The sequence below is a fragment of the Eleutherodactylus coqui genome, chromosome 3 (genome assembly GCF_035609145.1).
Source record: "Eleutherodactylus coqui strain aEleCoq1 chromosome 3, aEleCoq1.hap1, whole genome shotgun sequence".
Classification (NCBI taxonomy): domain Eukaryota; kingdom Metazoa; phylum Chordata; class Amphibia; order Anura; family Eleutherodactylidae; genus Eleutherodactylus; species Eleutherodactylus coqui.
In genome coordinates this window covers 133816156-133836333 of record NC_089839.1, presented here as the reverse complement: position 1 = coordinate 133836333, position 20178 = coordinate 133816156, and the positions used below count along the sequence as shown (strand labels likewise).

Below are 20178 nucleotides of genomic sequence, written 5' to 3'. Positions count from 1 at the left end.
CACACTATTCATTCTGTCAAGGTATCGCATAGCTCAATCCACACTGCAAGGGGAAAGCCATCTGCGCTCTGCCCCATACCCGAGTCAGTCAGTGTCTTTGTGCCAGACAGGTCAAACACCGCAATGGGAGCTAAGTTTGCACCAACAGCATAGGTGGGTCCTAGGAAACCCAAGACATGAAGCAAAAATTGATCTGACCGGACAAACATGGCAGACTTGCACCGTGGCCACAACATAGGCCTTGGCCCCCAGCTTCAGCAATCCTAGGCAGGAAGCGGACTTTCACTGCACCCAGGACATAGGCCTCTGCACAAACCCTCAGCAATAGCGGGCCTACAGCGGACTCCAATGCTAGCGTAGCTGTGCACGTCTCATTAGCGCTGTATTGCTCCTGTAGTTTGTCCTAATGCAGTGCCCCGGATAGTAGAGCTAAAGTCAGATTAAATACAGGTGGGCTTCGGCCCACACTGCATGCCCCAGTCAGACCAGGGTTTTTTATAAATAGTCACAGGCAGGTACAACTCCGCAATGGGAATTCCGTGTGCACCGACAGCATGGGTGGCTCCCTGGAACCCACCGGCGGTACATAAACAAATCCCATTACAGTGCCCAGCACAGCTGAGGTAACGTCAGGTTTAATGCAGGTGGGCTTCGGCCCACACTGCATGCCCCAGTCAGACTGGGGTTCTTTAGAAGTAGACACATGCAGTTACAACTCCATGTGGACCGACAGCATAGGTGGGTCCCAGGAAGCCACTGACGGTACATAAATATATCCCATTGCAGTGCCCTGGACAGCAAAGCTAACGTCAGATTAAATGCAGATGGGCTTCGGCCCACACTGCATGCCCCAGTCAGACCGGGGTTTTTTATAAATAGTCACAGGCAGGTACAACTCCGCAATGGGAATTCCGTGTGCACCGACAGCATGGGTGGCTCCCTGGAACCCACCGGCGGTACATAAACAAATCCCATTGCAGTGCCCAGCACAGCTGAGGTAACGTCAGGTTTAATGCAGGTGGGCTTCGGCCCACACTGCATGCCCCAGTCAGACCGGGGTTTTTTATAAATAGTCACAGGCAGGTACAACTCCGCAATGGGAATTCCGTGTGCACCGACAGCATGGGTGGCTCCCTGGAACCCACCGGCGGTACATAAACAAATCCCATTGCAGTGCCCAGCACAGCTGAGGTAACGTCAGGTTTAATGCAGGTGGGCTTCGGCCCACACTGCATGCCCCAGTCAGACTGGGGTTCTTTAGAAGTAGACACATGCAGTTACAACTCCGTGTGGACCGACAGCATAGGTGGATCCCAAGAAGCCACCGACGGTACATAATTATATCCCATTGCAGTGCCCTGGACAGCAAAGCTAATGTCAGATTAAATGCAAGTGGGCTTCGGCCCACACTGCATGCCCCAGTCAGACTGGGTTTTTTTATAAATAGTCATAGGCAGGAAAACTCCACAATGGGAATTCCGTGTGCACCGACAGCATGGGTGGCTCCCTGGAACCCACCGGCGGTACATAAACAAATCCCATTGCAGTGCCCAGCACAGCTGAGGTAACGTCAGGTTTAATGCAGGTGGGCTTCGGCCCACACTGCATGCCCCAGTCAGACTGGGGTTCTTTATAAGTAGACACATGCAGTTACAACTCCGTGTGGACCGACAGCATAGGTGGGTCCCAGGAAGCCACCGACGGTACATAAATATATCCCATTGCAGTGCCCTGGACAGCAAAGCTAACGTCAGATTAAATGCAGGTGGGCTTCGGCCCACACTGCATGCCCCAGTCAGACCGGGGTTTTTTATAAGTAGACACAGGCAGGTACAACTCCCTATTATGAAGTCCGTGTGGACCGACAGCATGGGTGGCTCCCTGGAACCCACCGGCGGTACATATATAAATTCCATTGCAGTGCCCAGCACAGCTGAGGTAACGTCAGGTTTAATGCAGGTGGGCTTCGGCCCACACTGCATGCCCCAGTCAGACTGGGGTTCTTTACAAGTAGACACATGGAGTTACAACTCTGTGTGGACCGACAGCATAGGTGGGTCCCAGGAAGCCACCGGCGGTACATAAATATATCCCATTGCATTGCCCAGCACAGCTGAAGTAACGTACGATTAAATGCACGTGGTCTTCGGCCCACACTGCATGCCCCAGTCTGACCCGGGTTTTTAATACATAGACACTGGCAGGTACTTATCCCTAATGTGAAGTCCCTGTGGACCCACAGCATGGGTGGCTCCCTGGAACCCATCGGCGGTACATAAATGTATCCCATTGCAGTGCCCTGCTCAGCAGAGCTAACGTCACATACAATACAGGTGTGCTTCGGCCCACAGTGCATGCCCCAGTCAGAGTGGTAATATGTACCTTAACAGTAACCGCGTTGGTGGGAATGTGGTGGCGACTGCGGACCTAGTAGCGCGGTTTTATTTAGTTGGTTTTCGGAAGGTGGCCAGGATTAAGTGGGCCGTGGCGGGGGGATGGTGGGGGGGCTCTCTTGTTGTGTCGGTAAAGGTGAAATTCTTGGACTGCCACCAGACGGACCAATGCAAAGGTATTTGGCAAGAATGTTTTCATTGTTGGAGGAGGGGGATGTTTTTGAGGCACTACGTGTCCTCTCCACGTGTCCGTGGTTATATGCACCTTAACAGTAACCGTGTTGGTGGGAAATGGCCTCGCCACCATCATGTCTTTGGGAATAGAGATGAGCGAGCATACTCGTCCGAGCTTGATGCTCGTTCAAGTATTGAGGTGCTCCAGATGCTCGTTACTCGAGACGAGCACCACGCAGTGCTCGTCTCGATTAAACGAGCACTGACCATTGAATTCAATGGAGCCGGCAATAAAGCCGGCTCTATTGAAAGCAATGGGCTGCCGGCTAGCGCGGGATGAATTTTCGGGAAGGGCTTAAAAATATAAGCCCTTACCTGAAAATCATCCTAAAATGTGTAAAAAGTAAAAAAAAATATACTCACCTTGTCCCGGCAGAACAATGTTAGCCCATTGAATTCAATGGAGCCGGCAATACAGCCAGCTCCATTGAAAGCAATGGGCTGCCGGCGATCGCACAATGAATTTTCAGGAAGGGCTTAAATATATAAGCCCTTCCCTGCAATTCATCCAGAAATGTGTAAAAATAAAAAATATATATATACTCACCTGGTCCCGGCAGACGGAGTTCAGCTGCGGCCAGCTGGCAGTTCTCCTGAACTGCTCTCTGTAGTATTCAGCAGCCGGGGATTTAAAATCCCCGCCTGCTGAATGAGCTGCCTCTGATTGGTCACAGCCTGACCAATCAGAGGCAGATCTCACTCACACCCATTCATGAATTCATGAATGGGTGAATGAATGCTACCTCTGATTGGCTCAGCGCAGCTCTCAGCTGAATGACAGCAGTTCAGCACCACAGTGCAGGGGACAGCAGGAGAAGACGCGGCTGTGCCCCGGCAGATGAAGGAAGTGTTTTTTAAATCACGCGCTATCCAGCGACATACCGTCTTACCCCGCTCCGTTTCCGAGCGCAAAGCGTCTGCCTTTATGCTTTGCAGGGAACTTCTCAAGAGGCATAGCAGAGGAATGGTGACGCTAATGATTGCAGCATCGCCGCTCACCATCTGGGTAGACTCCTTAAAGTTTCCAAGGACCTGGCAGATGTCTGCCAACCAGGCCCACTCTTCTGTAGAGTATTGAGGAGGCTGACTCCCACTACACCGCCCATGTTGGAGTTGGTATTCCACTATAGATCTACGCTGCTCATAGAGCCTGGTCAATATGTGGAGCGTAGAGTTCCACCGTGTGGGCACGTCGCACAGCAGTCGGTGCACTGGCAGATTAAACCGATGTTGCAGGGTCGCAGGGTGGCAGCGTCCATGTTGGACTTGCGGAAATGTGTGCTGACCCGGCGCACCTTTCCGAGCAGGTCTGACAATCGTGGGTAGCTTTTCAGAAACCGCTGAACCACCAAATTAAAGACGTGGGCCAGGCATGGCACATGCGTGAGGCTGCCGAGCTGCAGAGCCGCCACCAGGTTAAGGCCGTTGTCACACACGACCATGCCCGGTTGGAGGCTCAGCGGCGAAAGCCAGCGGTCGGTCTGCTCTGTCAGACCCTGCAGCAGTTCGTGGGCCATGTGCCTCTTCTCTTCTAAGCTGAGTAGTTTCAGCACGGCCTGCTGGCGCTTGCCCACCGCTGTGCTGCCACCCCGCGCGACACCGACTGCTGGCGACGTGCTGCTGCTGACACATCTTGATTGCGAGACAGAGGTTGCTTAGGAGGAGGAGGAGGGTGGTTTAGTGGAGGAAGCATACACCGCCGCAGATACCACCACCGAGCTGGGGCCTGCAATTCTGGGGGTGGGTAGGACGTGAGCAGTCGCAGGCTCTGACTCGGTCCCAGCCTCCACTAAATTCACCCAATGTGCCGTCAGGGAGATATAGTGGCCCTGCCCACCTGTGCTTGTCCACGTGTCCGTTGTTAAGTGGACCTTGCCAGTAACCGCGTTGGTGAGGGCGCGTACAATGTTGCGGGAGACGTGGTCGTGCAGGGCTGGGACGGCACATCGGGAAAAGTAGTGGTGACTGGGAACCGAGTAGCGCGGGGCCGCCGCCGCCGCCATAATGTTTTTGAAAGCCTCCGTTTCCACAAGCCTATACGGCAGCATCTCCAGGCTGATCAATTTGGCTATGTGCACGTTTAACGCTTGAGCGTGCGGGTGCGTGGCGTCGTACTTGCGCTTGCGCTCAAACAGTTGCGCTAGCGACGGCTGGACGCTGCGCTGAGAGACATTGCTGGATGGGGCCGAGGACAGCGGAGGTGAGCGTGTGAGTGCAGGCCGGGAGACGGTCGTGCCTGCGTCCTATGAGGGGGGTTGGATCTCAGTGGCAGGTTGGGGCACAGGGGGAGAGTCAGTGGTGCAAACCGGAGGCGGTGAACGGCCTTCGTCCCACCTTGTGGGGTGCTTGGCCATCATATGCCTGCGCATGCTGGTGGTGGTGAGGCTGGTGGTGGTGGCTCCCCGGCTGATCTTGGCGCGACATACCTTGTACACCACAGTTCGTCGGTCGTCTGCACTCTCAGTGAAAAACTGCCACACCTTTGAGCACCTCGGCCTCTGCAGGGTGGCATGGCGCAAGGGGGCGCTTTGGGAAACAGTTGGTGGATTATTCGGTCTGGCCCTGCCTCTACCCCTGGCCACCGCACTGCCTCTTCCAACCTGCCCTGCTGTTGCACTTGCTTCCCCCTCTGAAGACCTGTCCTCAGTAGGCTTAGCAAACCAGGTGGGGTCAGTCACCTCATCGTCCAGCTGCTCTTCCTCCGAATCCTCTGTGCGCTCCTCCCTCGGACTTACTGCCCTTACTACTACCTCACTGATAGACAACTGTGTCTCATCGTCATCGTCCTCCTCACCCAGTGAAAGCTCTTGAGACAGTTGCCGGAAGTCCCCAGCCTCATCCCCAGGACCCCGGGAACTTTCCAAAGGTTGGGCATCGGTCACGACAAACTCCTCCGGTGGGAGAGGAACCATTGCTGCCCAATCTGGGCGGGGCCTGAGAACAGTTCCTGGGAGTCTGCCTGCTCCTCTGAATGTGTCATTTTCATGGAGTGAGGAGGCTGGGAGGAAGGAGGAGCAGCAGCCAGAGGATTCAGAGTTGCAGCTGTGGACGGCGTAGAAGACTGGGTGGTCGATAGATTGCTGGATGCACTTTCTGCCATCCACGACAGGACCTGCTCACACTGCTCAGTTTCTAATACAGGTCTACCGCGTGGACCCATTAATTGTGAGATGAATCTGGGGACCCCTGAAACTTGCCTCTCTCCTAATCCCGCAGCAGTCGGCTGCGATACACCTGGACCAGGAGCTCGGCCTTTGCCCACACCCTGACTTGGACCTCCACGTCCTCGCCCCCGTCCACGTTCTCTAGGCCTACCCCTACCCCTCAGCATGGTGTATTACGAGATTAGCAGAAACAGAACGCTGTAATTAAATGTGCCGCTTATTGGCCTGTGGTTGGAGGCTGACTTCGCGTACGTAACGCACTGCAGAGGCAGGAAACAATTATGCGCAAGGCTGGGTATTAATTCACCAACTACTACACCCAGCAGAGACGCTGTAAACGGAAGGCACTGACAGGCAGGCCAAATCTTGTATGTTTTTTAACTTGGTGGGAACAACCACACTGCCTGTGATATGCACTGTATTTCGATTGCCCTGTTGGAGGCTGACTTCGCGTACGTAACGCACTGCAGAGGCAGGCAACAATTATGCGCAAGGCTGTGTATTAATTCAACAATTACTACCCCCAGCAGAGACACAGTAAACTGAAGGCAGTGACAGGCAGGCCTAATATTGTTTTTTTTGGAAGTTTTTGGGAAAAAGCCCACTGCCTGTGATATACAATGTATTTCGATTTCCCTGTTGGAGGCTGACTTCGCGTACGTAACGCACTGCAGAGGCAGGCAACAATTATGCGCAAGGCTGTGTATTAATTCAACAACTACTACCCCCAGCAGAGACGCAGTAAACTGAAGGCAGTGACAGGCAGGCCTAATATTGTATTTTTTGGAAGTTTTTGGGAAAAAGCCCACTGCCTGTGATATACACTGTATTTCGATTTCCTTGTTGGAGGCTGACTTCGCGTACGTAACGCACTGCAGAGGCAGGCAACAATTATGCGCAAGGCTGGGTATTAATTCAACAACTACTACCCCCAGCAGAGATGCTGTAAACGGAAGGCACTGACAAGCAGGCCAAATCTTGTATATTTTTAAACTTTGTGGGAACAACCACACTGCCTGTGATATGCACTGTATTTCGATTGCCCTGTTGGAGGCTGACTTCGCGTACGTAACGCACTGCAGAGGCAGGCAACAATTATGCGCAAGGCTGGGTATTAATTCACCAACTACTACATCCAGCAGAGACGCTGTAAACGGAAGGCACTGACAGGCAGGCCAAATCTTGTATATTTTTTAACTTGGTGGGAACAACCACACTGCCTGTGATATGCACTGTATTTCGATTTCCCTGTTGGAGGCTGACTTCGCGTACATAACGCACTGCAGAGGCAGGAAACAATTATGCGCAAGGCTGAGTATTAATTCACCAACTACTACCCCCAGCAGAGACGCTGTAAACAGAAGGCACTGACAGGCAGGCCAAATCTTGGCACTGTATTTCGATTGCCCTGTTGGAGGCTGACTTCGCGTACGTAACGCACTGCAGAGGCAGGCAACAATTATGCGCAAGGCTGGGTATTAATTCAACAACTACTACTCCCAGCAGAGACACAGTAAACTGAAGGCAGTGACAGGCAGGCCTAATATTCTATTTTTTTGAACTTTTTGGGGGAAAGCCCACTGCCTGTGATATGCACTGTATTTCGATTGCCCTGTTGGAGGCTGACTTCGCGTACGTATCGCACTGCAGAGGCAGGCAACAATTATGTGCAAGGCTGGGTATTAATTCAACAACGACTACCCCCAGCAGAGACGCAGTAAACTGAAGGCAGTGACAGGCAGGCCTAATATTGTATTTTTTTGAACTTTTTGGGAAAAAGCCCACTGCCTGTGATATACACTGTATTTCGATTGCCCTGTTGAAGGCTGACTTCGCGTACGTATCGCACTGCAGAGGCAGGCAACAATTATGCGCAAGGCTGGGTATTAATTCAACAACTACTACCCCCAGCAGAGACGCAGTAAACTGAAGGCAGTGACAGGCAGGCCTAATATTCTATTTTTTGGAAGTTTTGGGGAAAACGCCCACTGCCTATATAGCCAGTATACCTCTTTCCCTGCCTCACCAGTACTGCCCCTATACTGAGTAAAATGACTGCAGACTGAGGACGCTATGGTCTGCACGCCCGATATACAAAAAAAAAAAATTGTGCAACACTGCTAAAATCAGCCTCAACAGTACTGCACACGGTCAGATGTGGCACTAAGAAGGACCGTTGGGGTTCTTGAAGACTAAAATAACACCTAACACTCTCCCTATAGCAGCATCAGTATCAGCAGCACTTTCCCTGATCTCTGTCAGCATGCATCTGTGGCGAGCCGCGGGCGGGGCAGATTTAAATACTCAGGTGACACCTGATCTCCCCAGCCACTCACTGCAGGGGGGTGGTATAGGGCTAGAACATCACAGGAGGAAGTTGTAATGCCTTCCATTTCTTTCTATTGGCCAGAAAAGCGCGCAAATTTCTCAGAGATGAAAGTGAAAGTAACTTGAACATCGCGTGGTGCTCGTCTCAAGTAACAAGCATCTTGAACACCCTAATACTCGAACGAGTATCAAGCTCGGACAAGTATGCTCGCTCATCCCTAATGTTTATGCTTAACTAAAGTATAGGAATGGGTTCCTCATTTTGTTTTGGATATTTTGATGTATAATATGTATGGTTTTAAATTACAGGGCGCATTCGGCGACGGTTTTGGTTGGCATTGGCTTTGGGTTATTTTATTCTGTAATTTTGTTTTACTTATTAATGCAATTATTTTTTTTACTATCTCTGTCCCCTATAACGTCATATAAGACCTCTGGGGGACATTTGCATTGTTTTTCTTTTTTCTTTGACATTTTTTCACTGCAGCTGGTGCATCCACAGGAGCCTTAGTTACAGGGGAAAACATCCCCCTGTAGTGACCATAGTCACTGGCACAGTTAATCTGGGTCTGCTAGAACCCTGTAGCTCTGCTGTGCTAGGGGATCCCGACAGTCACATGACTGCCGGCTCGCATAGTGGAAGAAACACTTCCACTTTCACTCTTCAGTACATAGCACTCATTGAGCACTGTGTACTAAAGAAAGAAGGAGGCAGAAGGGGTTATAAACCACTTCTCCCTTCCCCTCTGGGTTACGACAACCTGTCCTGCTTCTGATTGGGGCTTTAATCCCGTGCTGTATTTTTACTATCAGCTAGGATTAAAGCCTGCGACCAAGCGCCGTAAATTTACTGTGCTTGGTCCTCAATGGGTTAAACTCCCTCCAGCATTAGAAAAACATCAATGCTTTCTTCCAAAAAATGGCAATATAACTGTCCACAGGGTGTGTGTTGTATTGCTGCTCGACCCCATTCGCTTTGATGGAGCTGAGCTGCAGTACTTGACTCAACCATTGCAGAGGATACAAAGAAAATTTTAATCCATATTGGATTAGGATTATCATTAAATCTTCTCCAGGCCCTTGTTAAGACTATTTGGTGGGAGAGTATTGAGACGGAATATTCAATACATCTCTTTGAATTTTAATTTAGGAAAATGTCCAGTGTTTCCAGTGGAGTAATGTGTATTAAAGAGGCCTCTTTGTTGTGGGAGATGGAGAAATGCTGGGATATACTGTGTTTTTGAAAAAATTCTGAATATTGGAACAATGTTGGTTAGCATTTATTCTAAAAGCATCTGTAGCCCTGCCAGTATATTTTAGGCCACAAGGGCACTTGTTTTTGTTCTCTATGGGGATCTCAATCCTTCCATGATGAATATTACAGTTGTGTATGCCACTTTTAAAAGAACCCCTAAAAATCTGTCCGTGGGGCCCCTCGTAAGGAAAGAAGGCTCTCCATGGCTATGGGGCCAAGACTCAACCATTGGACAGGTGTCTTGCTGTTTCTGGAAGAAATCAGTAAAGTTTTTCAAACACTGTGCGACCCCTTTATGGACCTTTAGTAATCAGTAAGTAAATATCTGTGTTCAAAACATTTGTGCTTGATTTACCAGGTATGTGAATCAAACAATATAAGGTTAAAACCCCTTTCCCCAAGCAGTAAAATAACTAACCAGCATATATTCACTTTCCCTGCATCCTCCGCGCCTCTGCTCAGTCCTCTGCTACAGTTGTTTGTTTACAAGACGTTACAGGCTGCCGCAGCCAATGACAGCACATAGAAATCGATCACTGAGCTCTGTCATGGGCTGCAGCAGCCTGTGACATCCCATAAAGAGGCTGGGGCAGCCTGTAAATGTGACATCAGATGGGAGAGCGGTGGCGCAGGACACAGCATGGAGCAAGGAGAGGGGAGTACATGCCAGTTAGTTAGTTATTTAACTAATATGGGAACAGGGTTTTAACAAAAAAACAACTACTTGGAAACCCCATTTAATACACTTGCCTTCCTTAATTTTTGAGTTAGTTGTGACTGTAAAATTGTAATCTTTTTCTTTATTAAGACTACAGATAAAATCAATCACATTAAATTAAATTAGAAAGCATCGCTTTCCTGTATGATGTGCTCCTTAAAGTATTATTTTAATCTTTCATTTTTCTTTTCTGATTGAGTAATTTATATGATGGAAGCTAAATTATTACATGTATCCATAAAATTCTGAAATTAGCCAGATAAAGAAATGTTAAAAATATTTCATGCTGCAAAAACTAGCGATACTTTCTATATCTTCCATTTCCTAAAAATGTAACTGCAGGCTGATTTTAGTTGCAGTAAACCTGTCATGTCCTTCAGTCTGTTTAAATGTTCAGAGAGCATCTATTTAACCTCTAAGAGATGCACAAATCTTGCACAAATATGAACCCCATGCCTTTGAATGCGATGCAATGCAGGATACAAATGGCGGCACGTCCTATCTTTGTGTGTGCTCTCGCATTGCATTTCCCATTGTTTTCAATAAGGTCAGCGGCAGCATCGTGCCACATGCAAGGTCTCCCATTGCAAACAATAGGAGAAACTCTATGATTCTCGACCGAGGCTGTCAGCCATGCTGAAGCGTTGCTACTTTCCTGAAGTGATTCAAGGCGGTTTTGAGAAAAAAATGCCTTGCATCTATAGGGACATTGCCATTCTCTCAGGCGAGAGCTGCCCGTGATTGGCTGAGGCGCTCAACCAATCACAAGCAGCTCTTTCAGAAGGTAGGGATTTTAATTCCCCGTCTGCTGTGAGAACTGCATTGCAGAGTCGGGGACAGTGCAGAGAGGACACGGCTGAGCCCCGGCAGCTGAAGATACTCAAGTATGTGGTTTTTATTATTTTTAACACTACTTTGGCTTATATTTAAAGCCCTTCCCTGAGAAACAATTACGGGGTGCCGGCAGCTGGATCCCCTACCACAGCTGTCATCTGTGATTCTTTATTCCCCGCGAGGATTTAGAATTCCTTTGCTGCATCTGTTACGTCTGAGACAGGTGCAGCAGGGAATTCTTTAATCCCCGCAGGGATAAAGAAAACATCTGCTTCATTCGACAGATGTGTTCTTCATCCCTGCGGGGGACACAGCAGCGGCGGACAGATAAGTATATATATATATTTTTTTTTTTTTAATTATTTTATTTTTACACTAAAATGGTTGTTTTTCAGGGAAGAGCTTATATTTAAAGCTCTTCCCTGAAAAACAATTAAGGGGTGCCGGCAGACCATTGGCTCCATTTACAGGCAATGCACGCATTCCCTATAGTGCACACATGTCCTCTCTTTACAGGCGCACGCCTGTAAAACACGGACATGTGAACACACCATAGGGAATGCATTGGATGTAACAGACGAGTGTTTTTGTGAGTGCGTATGCATGCACAAAAACACGCTCATGTGAAGCCACCTAAGGATAATAAACACTAACAGATAAGCACGCTAAGATAAAAGCAGTCAAATTGTATCGCAATATGATAAAATAGGTTCTCAAAATCCAACATTTTTCTTTTTTTAAAAAGAATTTTTAATGGTAGGATTCCCAGTATTTAAGAATAAATTAATACAAAATATTGTTTTAAGATTGCTGGAGTTGTTACAAGATATGGCTTTATAGCCATGTGATGTCACGTAGAATGCCAAATCACCACTGTCATACTATTTACATATTACTGCAGTGATTTGGAATTGAAATTGTATCCTGAAAAACAATGCTAAATTAAGAGAAAAAAACTAAAATAAATTCAGTGTTAAGTAGAAACTGCAATGTAATGGATCCTAACTTACAAAGTTAAAAACAGTTTAAAGGTCCACTAAGCCTTAAAGGAGTCTTTGGGGCAAATATTATTGATGACCTATCTTCAAGATAGGTCATCAACAGTCCACCGCTCTGTACCCTGGCTGATCAGCTGATCAGACACACACTTTCAGTGCCACAGCACACAGGGCTATAAAGTGGAAGCAGTTAACTCTGGCCCCTGAGTAGTGAATGGCACTGGTAATTGCAAATCTGTGATTAACTGCAGCAGCCTGTGATGTCCTGTGCACAAGCTGCTGTAGCCTGTAAACATTACATCACAGTGAAGACCTGAAACTACCGGCGTGGGAGATGTACAGAGTCGGAAGAGGCGGATATATGCTAGTTTGTTATTTTGTATGATGGAGAACTTGATTTTAAAGAAAAAATATGTCTGACAACCCCTTTAAGGTGTGTTTCACAACTCTAAGATAAAGAATGGGATTTGCAGAACCATAAAAGAAAAATGGAGCTCCTCAATAAACATATGGTGCAATTTGTGGGTCGTGTGGATTGCCTGAACATTCAATCCTCCCCTGCTGTTCATCAATAGTTTTATTAACAGTAAGTGTAAAAAATGTCTTCCAGTATTTATTTCGCATGTCTCCAGTTCTGAGAATCACCAGAAAACTTTTCATCCATGTGTTAATGTTTAAAACAGTTCTATCTAAAACACAGCTCTTTTATCAGTTGCTGAATTTTGAGTGTCTAACTTGATATACTATATAAAACCTAGAAATGCAAAGATATATTTAACAGCATTTAACAAGAAAAATACCCACTAATATACCTTCATGTGATATGGGTAATTAATAGGGATGAGCGAACGTGTCCGTTACGGACACATCCGCACCCGGACACCGGCTTTGCCGAACACTGCAGTGTTCGCGCGTAAGTGTCCGGGTGCCGCCGGGGGGTGGGAAGATGCGCGGCGGCGCGGGCGGCAGTAGCGGGGAACAGGGGGGAGCCCTCTCTCTCTCCCTCTCCCCCCCACTCCCCGCCGCACCCCCCCGCGCTGCCACGGCGGCCCCCGAACTTTTTCGCCCGAACACTGAAGTGTTCGCAAAGTTCGGTGTTCGGGCGAAAAAGGGGCGGAGCCGAACGTGTTCGCTCATCTCTAGTAATTAACCTCCAGCTTGAAATTACCATTTTTAGGCTGACCATGTTTTGATTGGAGAAGTTTTCAATAGAAAATTATAAAACTAGTAGAATACATTTATTGAATATGTGACATTGGGATGCTCACCTCTTCAGTTCCCTCAGAAGCCATCATTACACCTACAATGAAACAGAATCAACAAGATCAATTTCAACTAAATTTGTGATTTTAAAATTACATATATGGCCATTCCGCGATCACCATCCATGCGGATGATACATGGTAATACATGGACATTGAAAGGTATGGACTTTTGTCAGTTTGCTCAGACGTGCGGGTAAGAATTGCAATTTCCGTGAATGGAAGAAAATCGCAGCATGCTGTATTTTAGCGTGGATTCCACGTGTATGGGCTCCATTGATCTCTATGGATGTTAGCAATCTGTAATGCATACACAATTAACATTGCGTACGTCCACGGATTCACTCGCAATTTGCTACGAGACCAGATGCAAAAGTTGGAATTTTGGTGCTTTTCTATCGAGTGAGAGATATTGTGAGAGAGAGACTATTCACAATTCGTTTCCGTGAACACTCGCAGGTTTTCTGGACAAGCAGAATCCAACCTGTTTGTGTGAGCCCGGCCTATCTTTGATTCTAAGTAGCTATACAAACAAAATGACAGGTCACCGAGTGGTATTTCCACAAGTGGACGTCTCCTGAAAACCAAGTATACTGTACACTGTGTTTTCTACCCGTTTTCTGTTTAGTAGATACAATGTTAGTTGTAAGGACTAGTGAAGTGGTCCAGCAAGCGAGCTCTGCTTTCACCTACAAGCGAGTGATCTGTGACTCAGAAACTGAGGTACAAGTACAGCTCATCACTAGTGCTGTGGAAAATTGGCGGCTCATGCAACCGCAAAGCTTCAGATTGTATAAAAAACCCTAGTATGAAAGCCGATTTAGAGGTAAACTACCAGCAGAGTGAGTGCTATCATTAGAGAGGGGAGAATTAATCTAAGGAGTTTGTCTGAATATATACTGTTGATGCCTAAAGCTAACTGTGCACTACAATTATACACTGTCTATGCTCTGTTTTGCGCTTGTTGGATTCTTTTTATGTTTCAATTCAAGCAGGTGAAACTTAGTCATAGCAGAGTCCAAATGCACAGAGTAACTCCTACATTAATTCCTAATTAACATAGCTCAACCCAGGGGTGCAGCTAGGGAGACTGGAGGGGCTTGTGGCCCGAGAGCAATGAGGAGGGGGGCACCAGACCAGCCTACAGTCAAAGTAGGCAGTCAACTGATTCCTATAGAAGAGCAGAGGAAGAGATACCTTTGTTGCTTTGATGTGATGATCACATGTATAAGAGAGCTGCTAAACAAACTGCGGAATGAGTAGGAAGAGTCAGGCTTCAGGCTCTACTGTTGTAGGCTGCCTGTCCACGAGCATTGCGCCGGGGAGCAAGAGCCAGAGGACGGATCTTCACTGTGAGCCTGTCTAACAGATAGGCTCATTGCGGTGAATCGTGGCAATTCGCAGCATGCTGCGATTAGCTGGCCGCGACAGGAGAATCGCTATGATTCTCTGCTAGTGGACAGGGGCGCTGCACTTTCCATAGCAATGCTATGGAAAGCATGCACTGCGTTCCCCACAGCCGGATTATCGCAGTGGGGAACGCAATGCCAAAACACCCGTGGACAGGCAGCCATAGGGGGAGTTCTTGCAGGTTTTTCTACAGTATGGGAAATGAAGATCCTCATGAGCAGGTAAAATAGAACTAAGATTGTGTGGGGACACAAAGAAGAGCACTATAACTGTGGGGGCACATAGGAGGGCACAAACACAGGCAGGACAAAGGAAAATTATTACAGTGTGAGAGGAGGAATATAAGTCTTGGGGATTGTCCCCTTGATCACTTAAAGGGGTTGTCTCGCGATAGCAAGTGGGGTTATGCACTTCTGTATGGTCATATTAATGCACTTTGTAATATACATCGTGCATTAAATATGAGCCATACAGAAGTTATTCACTTACCTGCTCCGTTGCTGGCGTCCCCGTCGCCATGGTGCCGTCTAACTTCAGCGTCTAATCGCCCGATTAGACGCGCTTGCGCAGATGGGTCTTTTCCCTTCGGCTCGGTCCGGCAGCAGCGGCGTTCTGGCTCCGCCCCCTTGTACGCGTCATCGCGTAGCTCCGCCCCATCACGTGTGCCGGTTCCAGATAATCAGGAGGCTGGAATCGGCACGTGTGACGGGGCGGAGCTACGCGATGACGTGTACAAGGGGGCGGAGCCAGAACGCCGCTGCTGCCGGACCGAGCCGAAGGGAAAAGACCCATCTGCGCAAGCGCGTCTAATCGGGCGATTAGACGCTGAAGTTAGACGGCACCATGGCGACGGGGACGCCAGCAACGGAGCAGGTAAGTGAATAACTTCTGTATGGCTCATATTTAATGCACGATGTATATTACAAAGTGCATTAATATGGCCATACAAAAGTGCATAACCCCACTTGCTTTCGCGAGACAACCCCTTTAACACCATATCACCCAAGCTGCCTATGCTATGTCAATGGGTCACTTAAGACCATGTTCACGTAGTGTTTTTCACTGCAGATTTAAAGTGAAATATGCACTAATTCCACATGAAATCCACAGCGAAATTTGCACCTGACATCTCTCATTAGTTTTAATGAAAACCTGGATGAGAGTGTCTACAGTGTGTTTTTTTCTGCATGCAAACTTGAAATCTAATTGCGGAAGTAAAAGAAGTGGCATGTGACTTCTTAAGTTGAATTCTGCATTGGAAAAATCACGTGCTGATTTTTTCCATTGACTGTGCTAGATCTGCATGCGGATCTGCAGCTCGAAAAAATGAAAATCTATGTCAGAAATCTATGGCAACCACGCTGATTTCTGATGTGGATTTTCATTTACATTTACCCCATGTGAACAGCCTAGGAGACTGAGCGATACAACGGTAAGTTACTAATGAAGTGTTGCCACTAGCTTTGAAAAGAAGTTGGGCACAAATTAAAATCCTTGCACTTCTCTTTGAAGAAGGCCAAAGAGCGGCATACTGCAGTTGGGAACTGTGCTGAAACACTGTTTAGCACAGTTCAAATTAATTTTAAATGGCTGCGTAGTGGTCTGAAGTCTATATATCTGGCCCCTCCATAACTGTCATACATGTCATGCCTTTAATCTGGATGCACTGTGCAAATTGTCTTGTCTTTTGTCATGTGTATTGCACAGCTGCAGCATTTAGAGGCTAATGTCTATGAATGTCTGGAATATGTCTGGAAATTGTAACGAGTTATGTTGTCACAAGAGAGGAGAAAAAAAGTTCCATTGCTTCAACAGTTGAGTGTGGAGGGAGAGTACCGGCCACATGGGGGTACCTTCAACCCTCATGTGGTAAAGAATGGAAGAGGAAGAGAGGTACCCTGATAAGCTAGTTTTAGGACCCCTATCCTAGGAGAGAGAGAGAGAGAGAGAGAGAGAGAGAGAGAGAGAGAGAGAGAAAGAGACTGCCATGCAGTGTTCAGAAGCCTGTCCAAAAGTGAGTGTCAGTGGAGTGACTCCTCCTCCTTCGGTGTCTGTGTCCAGGAGCAGAGTCATACAGATAACTTGGACTGTAGGCCTGGTATCATCCTGTGTTGTTCCTCCCTGACCTCCGTTATTTGTCATTCCTGCACTGGTGTGAGAATTTGTTTATCCTGCAAGTAAAGTCTAGTCATTGACCGTTCCCAGTAACTGAAGTTGTCGAGTTACTCGTGTGTAGACTCTTACTTTTCCCATCAGACATCCTACGGAGTAAGGAACAGTGTCATCACCCGTATCATTTCTTCAAGTCCACTACAACCCCTTTTCAGGTAACATATTGCATATTTCAGTTGCATCATTACACTCAGATATTTACAATGTGGGAAAAAAAATAACTAAAGGTTACATTAATTTATTAATTGGTCGGGAGGGGCAAACTGTATCTTTACCCCTGGTGCAAGAAGACCTAGCTACACCTATGGCTCCACCCTCAATAATCATAAAGAACTAGAAAAGGTATACTTTAAAACCAATCAAAAACTGTTTGATATAGCATATACATACTATATATAGTACATACTGAACTACTACTTCAATAAAAATGTAAAAGATCTATTTTCAGGTTCAGACTGACGCACTCCATAGTAAAGCTCTTCATAGACTCCACGCAAGCATGGTGTTCAGAATAGAAATGCCTGAAAACATTTGACATGATGCAAGTGGAGGGGTTAACGCTCATCTATCCTTTTCCTCAAGGTTTCTTGTGCAACCGACGTACTGTACCCGATAAGCAGTACAACTAACAGGTAACCACAGGATGGACACTACAATTCATAGAAGAATGCATGGCATAAACACGTCCTGTAGAGTAGCACCGCATCTTAAACTCCAACATCTGAATGAACCTATTAGTAGTTAGCCATGTTTTACCACCAGATTTAGTTTAAAATGAGCTTGTGGAGACAATTCAGCAGATTTATGAAAGTTGTCTAAAAGAGCTACTGTCTTTTCTTCCCAGTTGCACATAGTAACCAATCACAAACAGCTTTCATATTTCAAGAGCACTATAAGGAATGAAAACAGAGCTGTGATTAGTTGCTCTGGGAAACAAAGACAGTTTTACTTTTAGACAGTTTTATTATTCTGCCCCAATGTTCCCAATGATCTGCGGCTTTCTGGCAATAAAACCACAACTATTTTCCAATATTGTCCTCAAGACTTTATCTTTATATAACACTGGAATTGGCATTTTGATAATATAAACCATTTCAGAGTAATTATTACTATATGTGGTCATTTATTTTACGCCCTTTGAGTGATTACCTTTACTGTGTTTTTCTTTCTTCCCATAAAGTACTTTTTCCCTTGCCTAGTTATTAAAGGGGTTGTCCCGCGACAGCAAGTGGGGTTATGCACTTCTGTATGGCCATATTAATGCACTTTGTAATATACATCGTACATTAAATATTGGCCATACAGAAGTTATACACTTTCCCCCTCCGGTGCTGGCGTCCCTGTCTCCATGGCGACGATCAAACTTCTTCTCTGGTCGCATGAACAGTCAGGCTTGCGCAGACAGGAATCCCCTTCTGGAAGGTCCTTACTCACGAGCTGCGTCCTGGCTCCTCCCCCTTCTCAGCGTCATCGCGTAGCTCCTCTCCCATCACATGGTGCTGATCAGCCAATGGAGAAGAACATCCACGGTGCACCATGAGAGAAGACCAGCGGTGCACCTTGGGAAATGACGGCGGCCATCTTGGAAGAGGAATTTTTATAACTTCATGAAACGATCTAACGGTGAGTAGAAACTCTCTTTAAAATCGCTTTCCATGGGTAGATTATGATGTTTGCTTTAGGAGGGGGACTGGGAAGAGAAAAAATTTACAATTTTGCCGCGGGTCAACCCCTTTAATGATACTCTCTACTCTATGAATAATTTTTGGGCAGTAATCCCATGCCAGGAAGTGCCATCTGATGACAGAACATTCATGTATATAGGCTTGAGTAGTACTACAGCACCTCCTGGCATGGGTGAACATACCCACTGGAAGATTCCAGGTGGCATGTTTAGGACAACAGTTGATGCATGGAGTAGAGTATTACTATTCTCTGATTTTCAACAGATTTTCTGTTGATGGTGCAATTCACTATACAAGAATCATAATCCACTCTCAAATTGAGATCCAAAAAAACTGATATTTTTTACAGCCGCAGTAAAAGTGATTGACAAGGTGCAATTATTATCATTTATGTAGTCGACAAATTCCTGTATACTATCATAAGAGCTTTTCCAAATTAGCAGAGTGCCATAAATAAAATGGCCATACCACTGGATAGAGACAAAAAACGGAATATCCTGAGTAAAAAGATATCTTTCCTCCCACCACAACATACACAAAGATAGGTCAGGCCAAAGAGTGCGTTAACAGCAATAGAATTCAAATATTGAGAATATAGAGAAAAGTATATCATTCTAGCCAATCTCCCGGAGTCACAAATGGGACCAAAATACACAGCTGGTATCTCTTTGTGCACCGCAAATAGCAGCAGTACTTGGACAATCACCGTATATAAAAGTATCACTCCCACACCAAATGCGGTATCCTACCAGGAGGGCATCGTTCTTTAACACATGGTCTCCAAAAGGTCTTGGTGTATATATAGTGAACACAAAAATAAAACTATAGAGAGTGCGCTCAGGGAGTGATGATAATCTTCCAGCATAGGGAAAAATAAGATGTATGTATATCCACTTACTTGGGTACTTGCCTTTTGTTCTCCCTACTCACAGAAGTGCATATACATATATATTTTTCCCTATGCTTGAAGATTATCATTAGCATCTGAGCGTGTTCTGTATATATATATATTTTGTACCTGAAACAATTTTATAAATACTTGCAATGGAAGCAGAGAAACATGAACCCACTGGGCAACCTCAGAGCTGAAGATAATAAATTCCATTAAAAGGAAAAAAATTGTACTTTAACAAAATTATAAATACTTCTTAGGGACATGGAGGCAAAAAAAGAGTGAGTGGAGCAGACCCATTTGATATATAAGGCCCACTACATGCTAGGGGCCATAAAGATAAAGGAAATGTTGGAAGAATGGAGGTGCTGCCAAGCACATAAATGCTCCATAGAGTGGGCTTAAGTAATAACAGGATTTAAAAGAAGTATACTTGGTTACGCGGCAACTATGCAAAGCACAATAGAGAATAAAATCCAACTTCTCTTTTATTAGTGAGTTCAACAACCTGCAATAAAGGGGCAAGAGCCTGGTGGTCACCCCCCTAACAATTTACTTGGGACAGACCATAAGCAGCAGGTCACACGCGCTGGCACATCTTAGCTAAGCACCACACTAGCTGCAACCAAGGCCAATCACCGCCTGTGGGTGACACCACTGCGTCTTCTCCTGTGTTACAAGCTGGAATTGCTGTCCAACCCCCGCACGAGCCTGCGTCCACAGCGCACACAAAATTTTACCTGCACAGCATTCAGCTGCCCTCATGCCACACGCTCGCTTGATAGCCACACCACCCTCATGTCTATTTATAAGTGCGTCTTGGATGAGGAGGA

The 20178-nt window shown here is 46.6% G+C and overlaps 1 protein-coding gene across 4 annotated transcripts in view; it reads right to left on the bottom strand.

The window, feature by feature from the left end:
- Positions 1 to 20178, bottom strand: part of IPCEF1 (interaction protein for cytohesin exchange factors 1) — a 216134-nt gene that overhangs the window by 159493 nt on the left and 36463 nt on the right. For all 4 annotated transcript variants that reach the window (XM_066596103.1, XM_066596105.1, XM_066596107.1 and 1 more), the window contains exon 2: positions 13193 to 13224. In XM_066596103.1, coding sequence (XP_066452200.1) covers positions 13193 to 13219 — 27 coding nt within the window. In that variant the 5' untranslated portion in view covers positions 13220 to 13224. The remainder of the gene's footprint in view (positions 1 to 13192; positions 13225 to 20178) is intronic.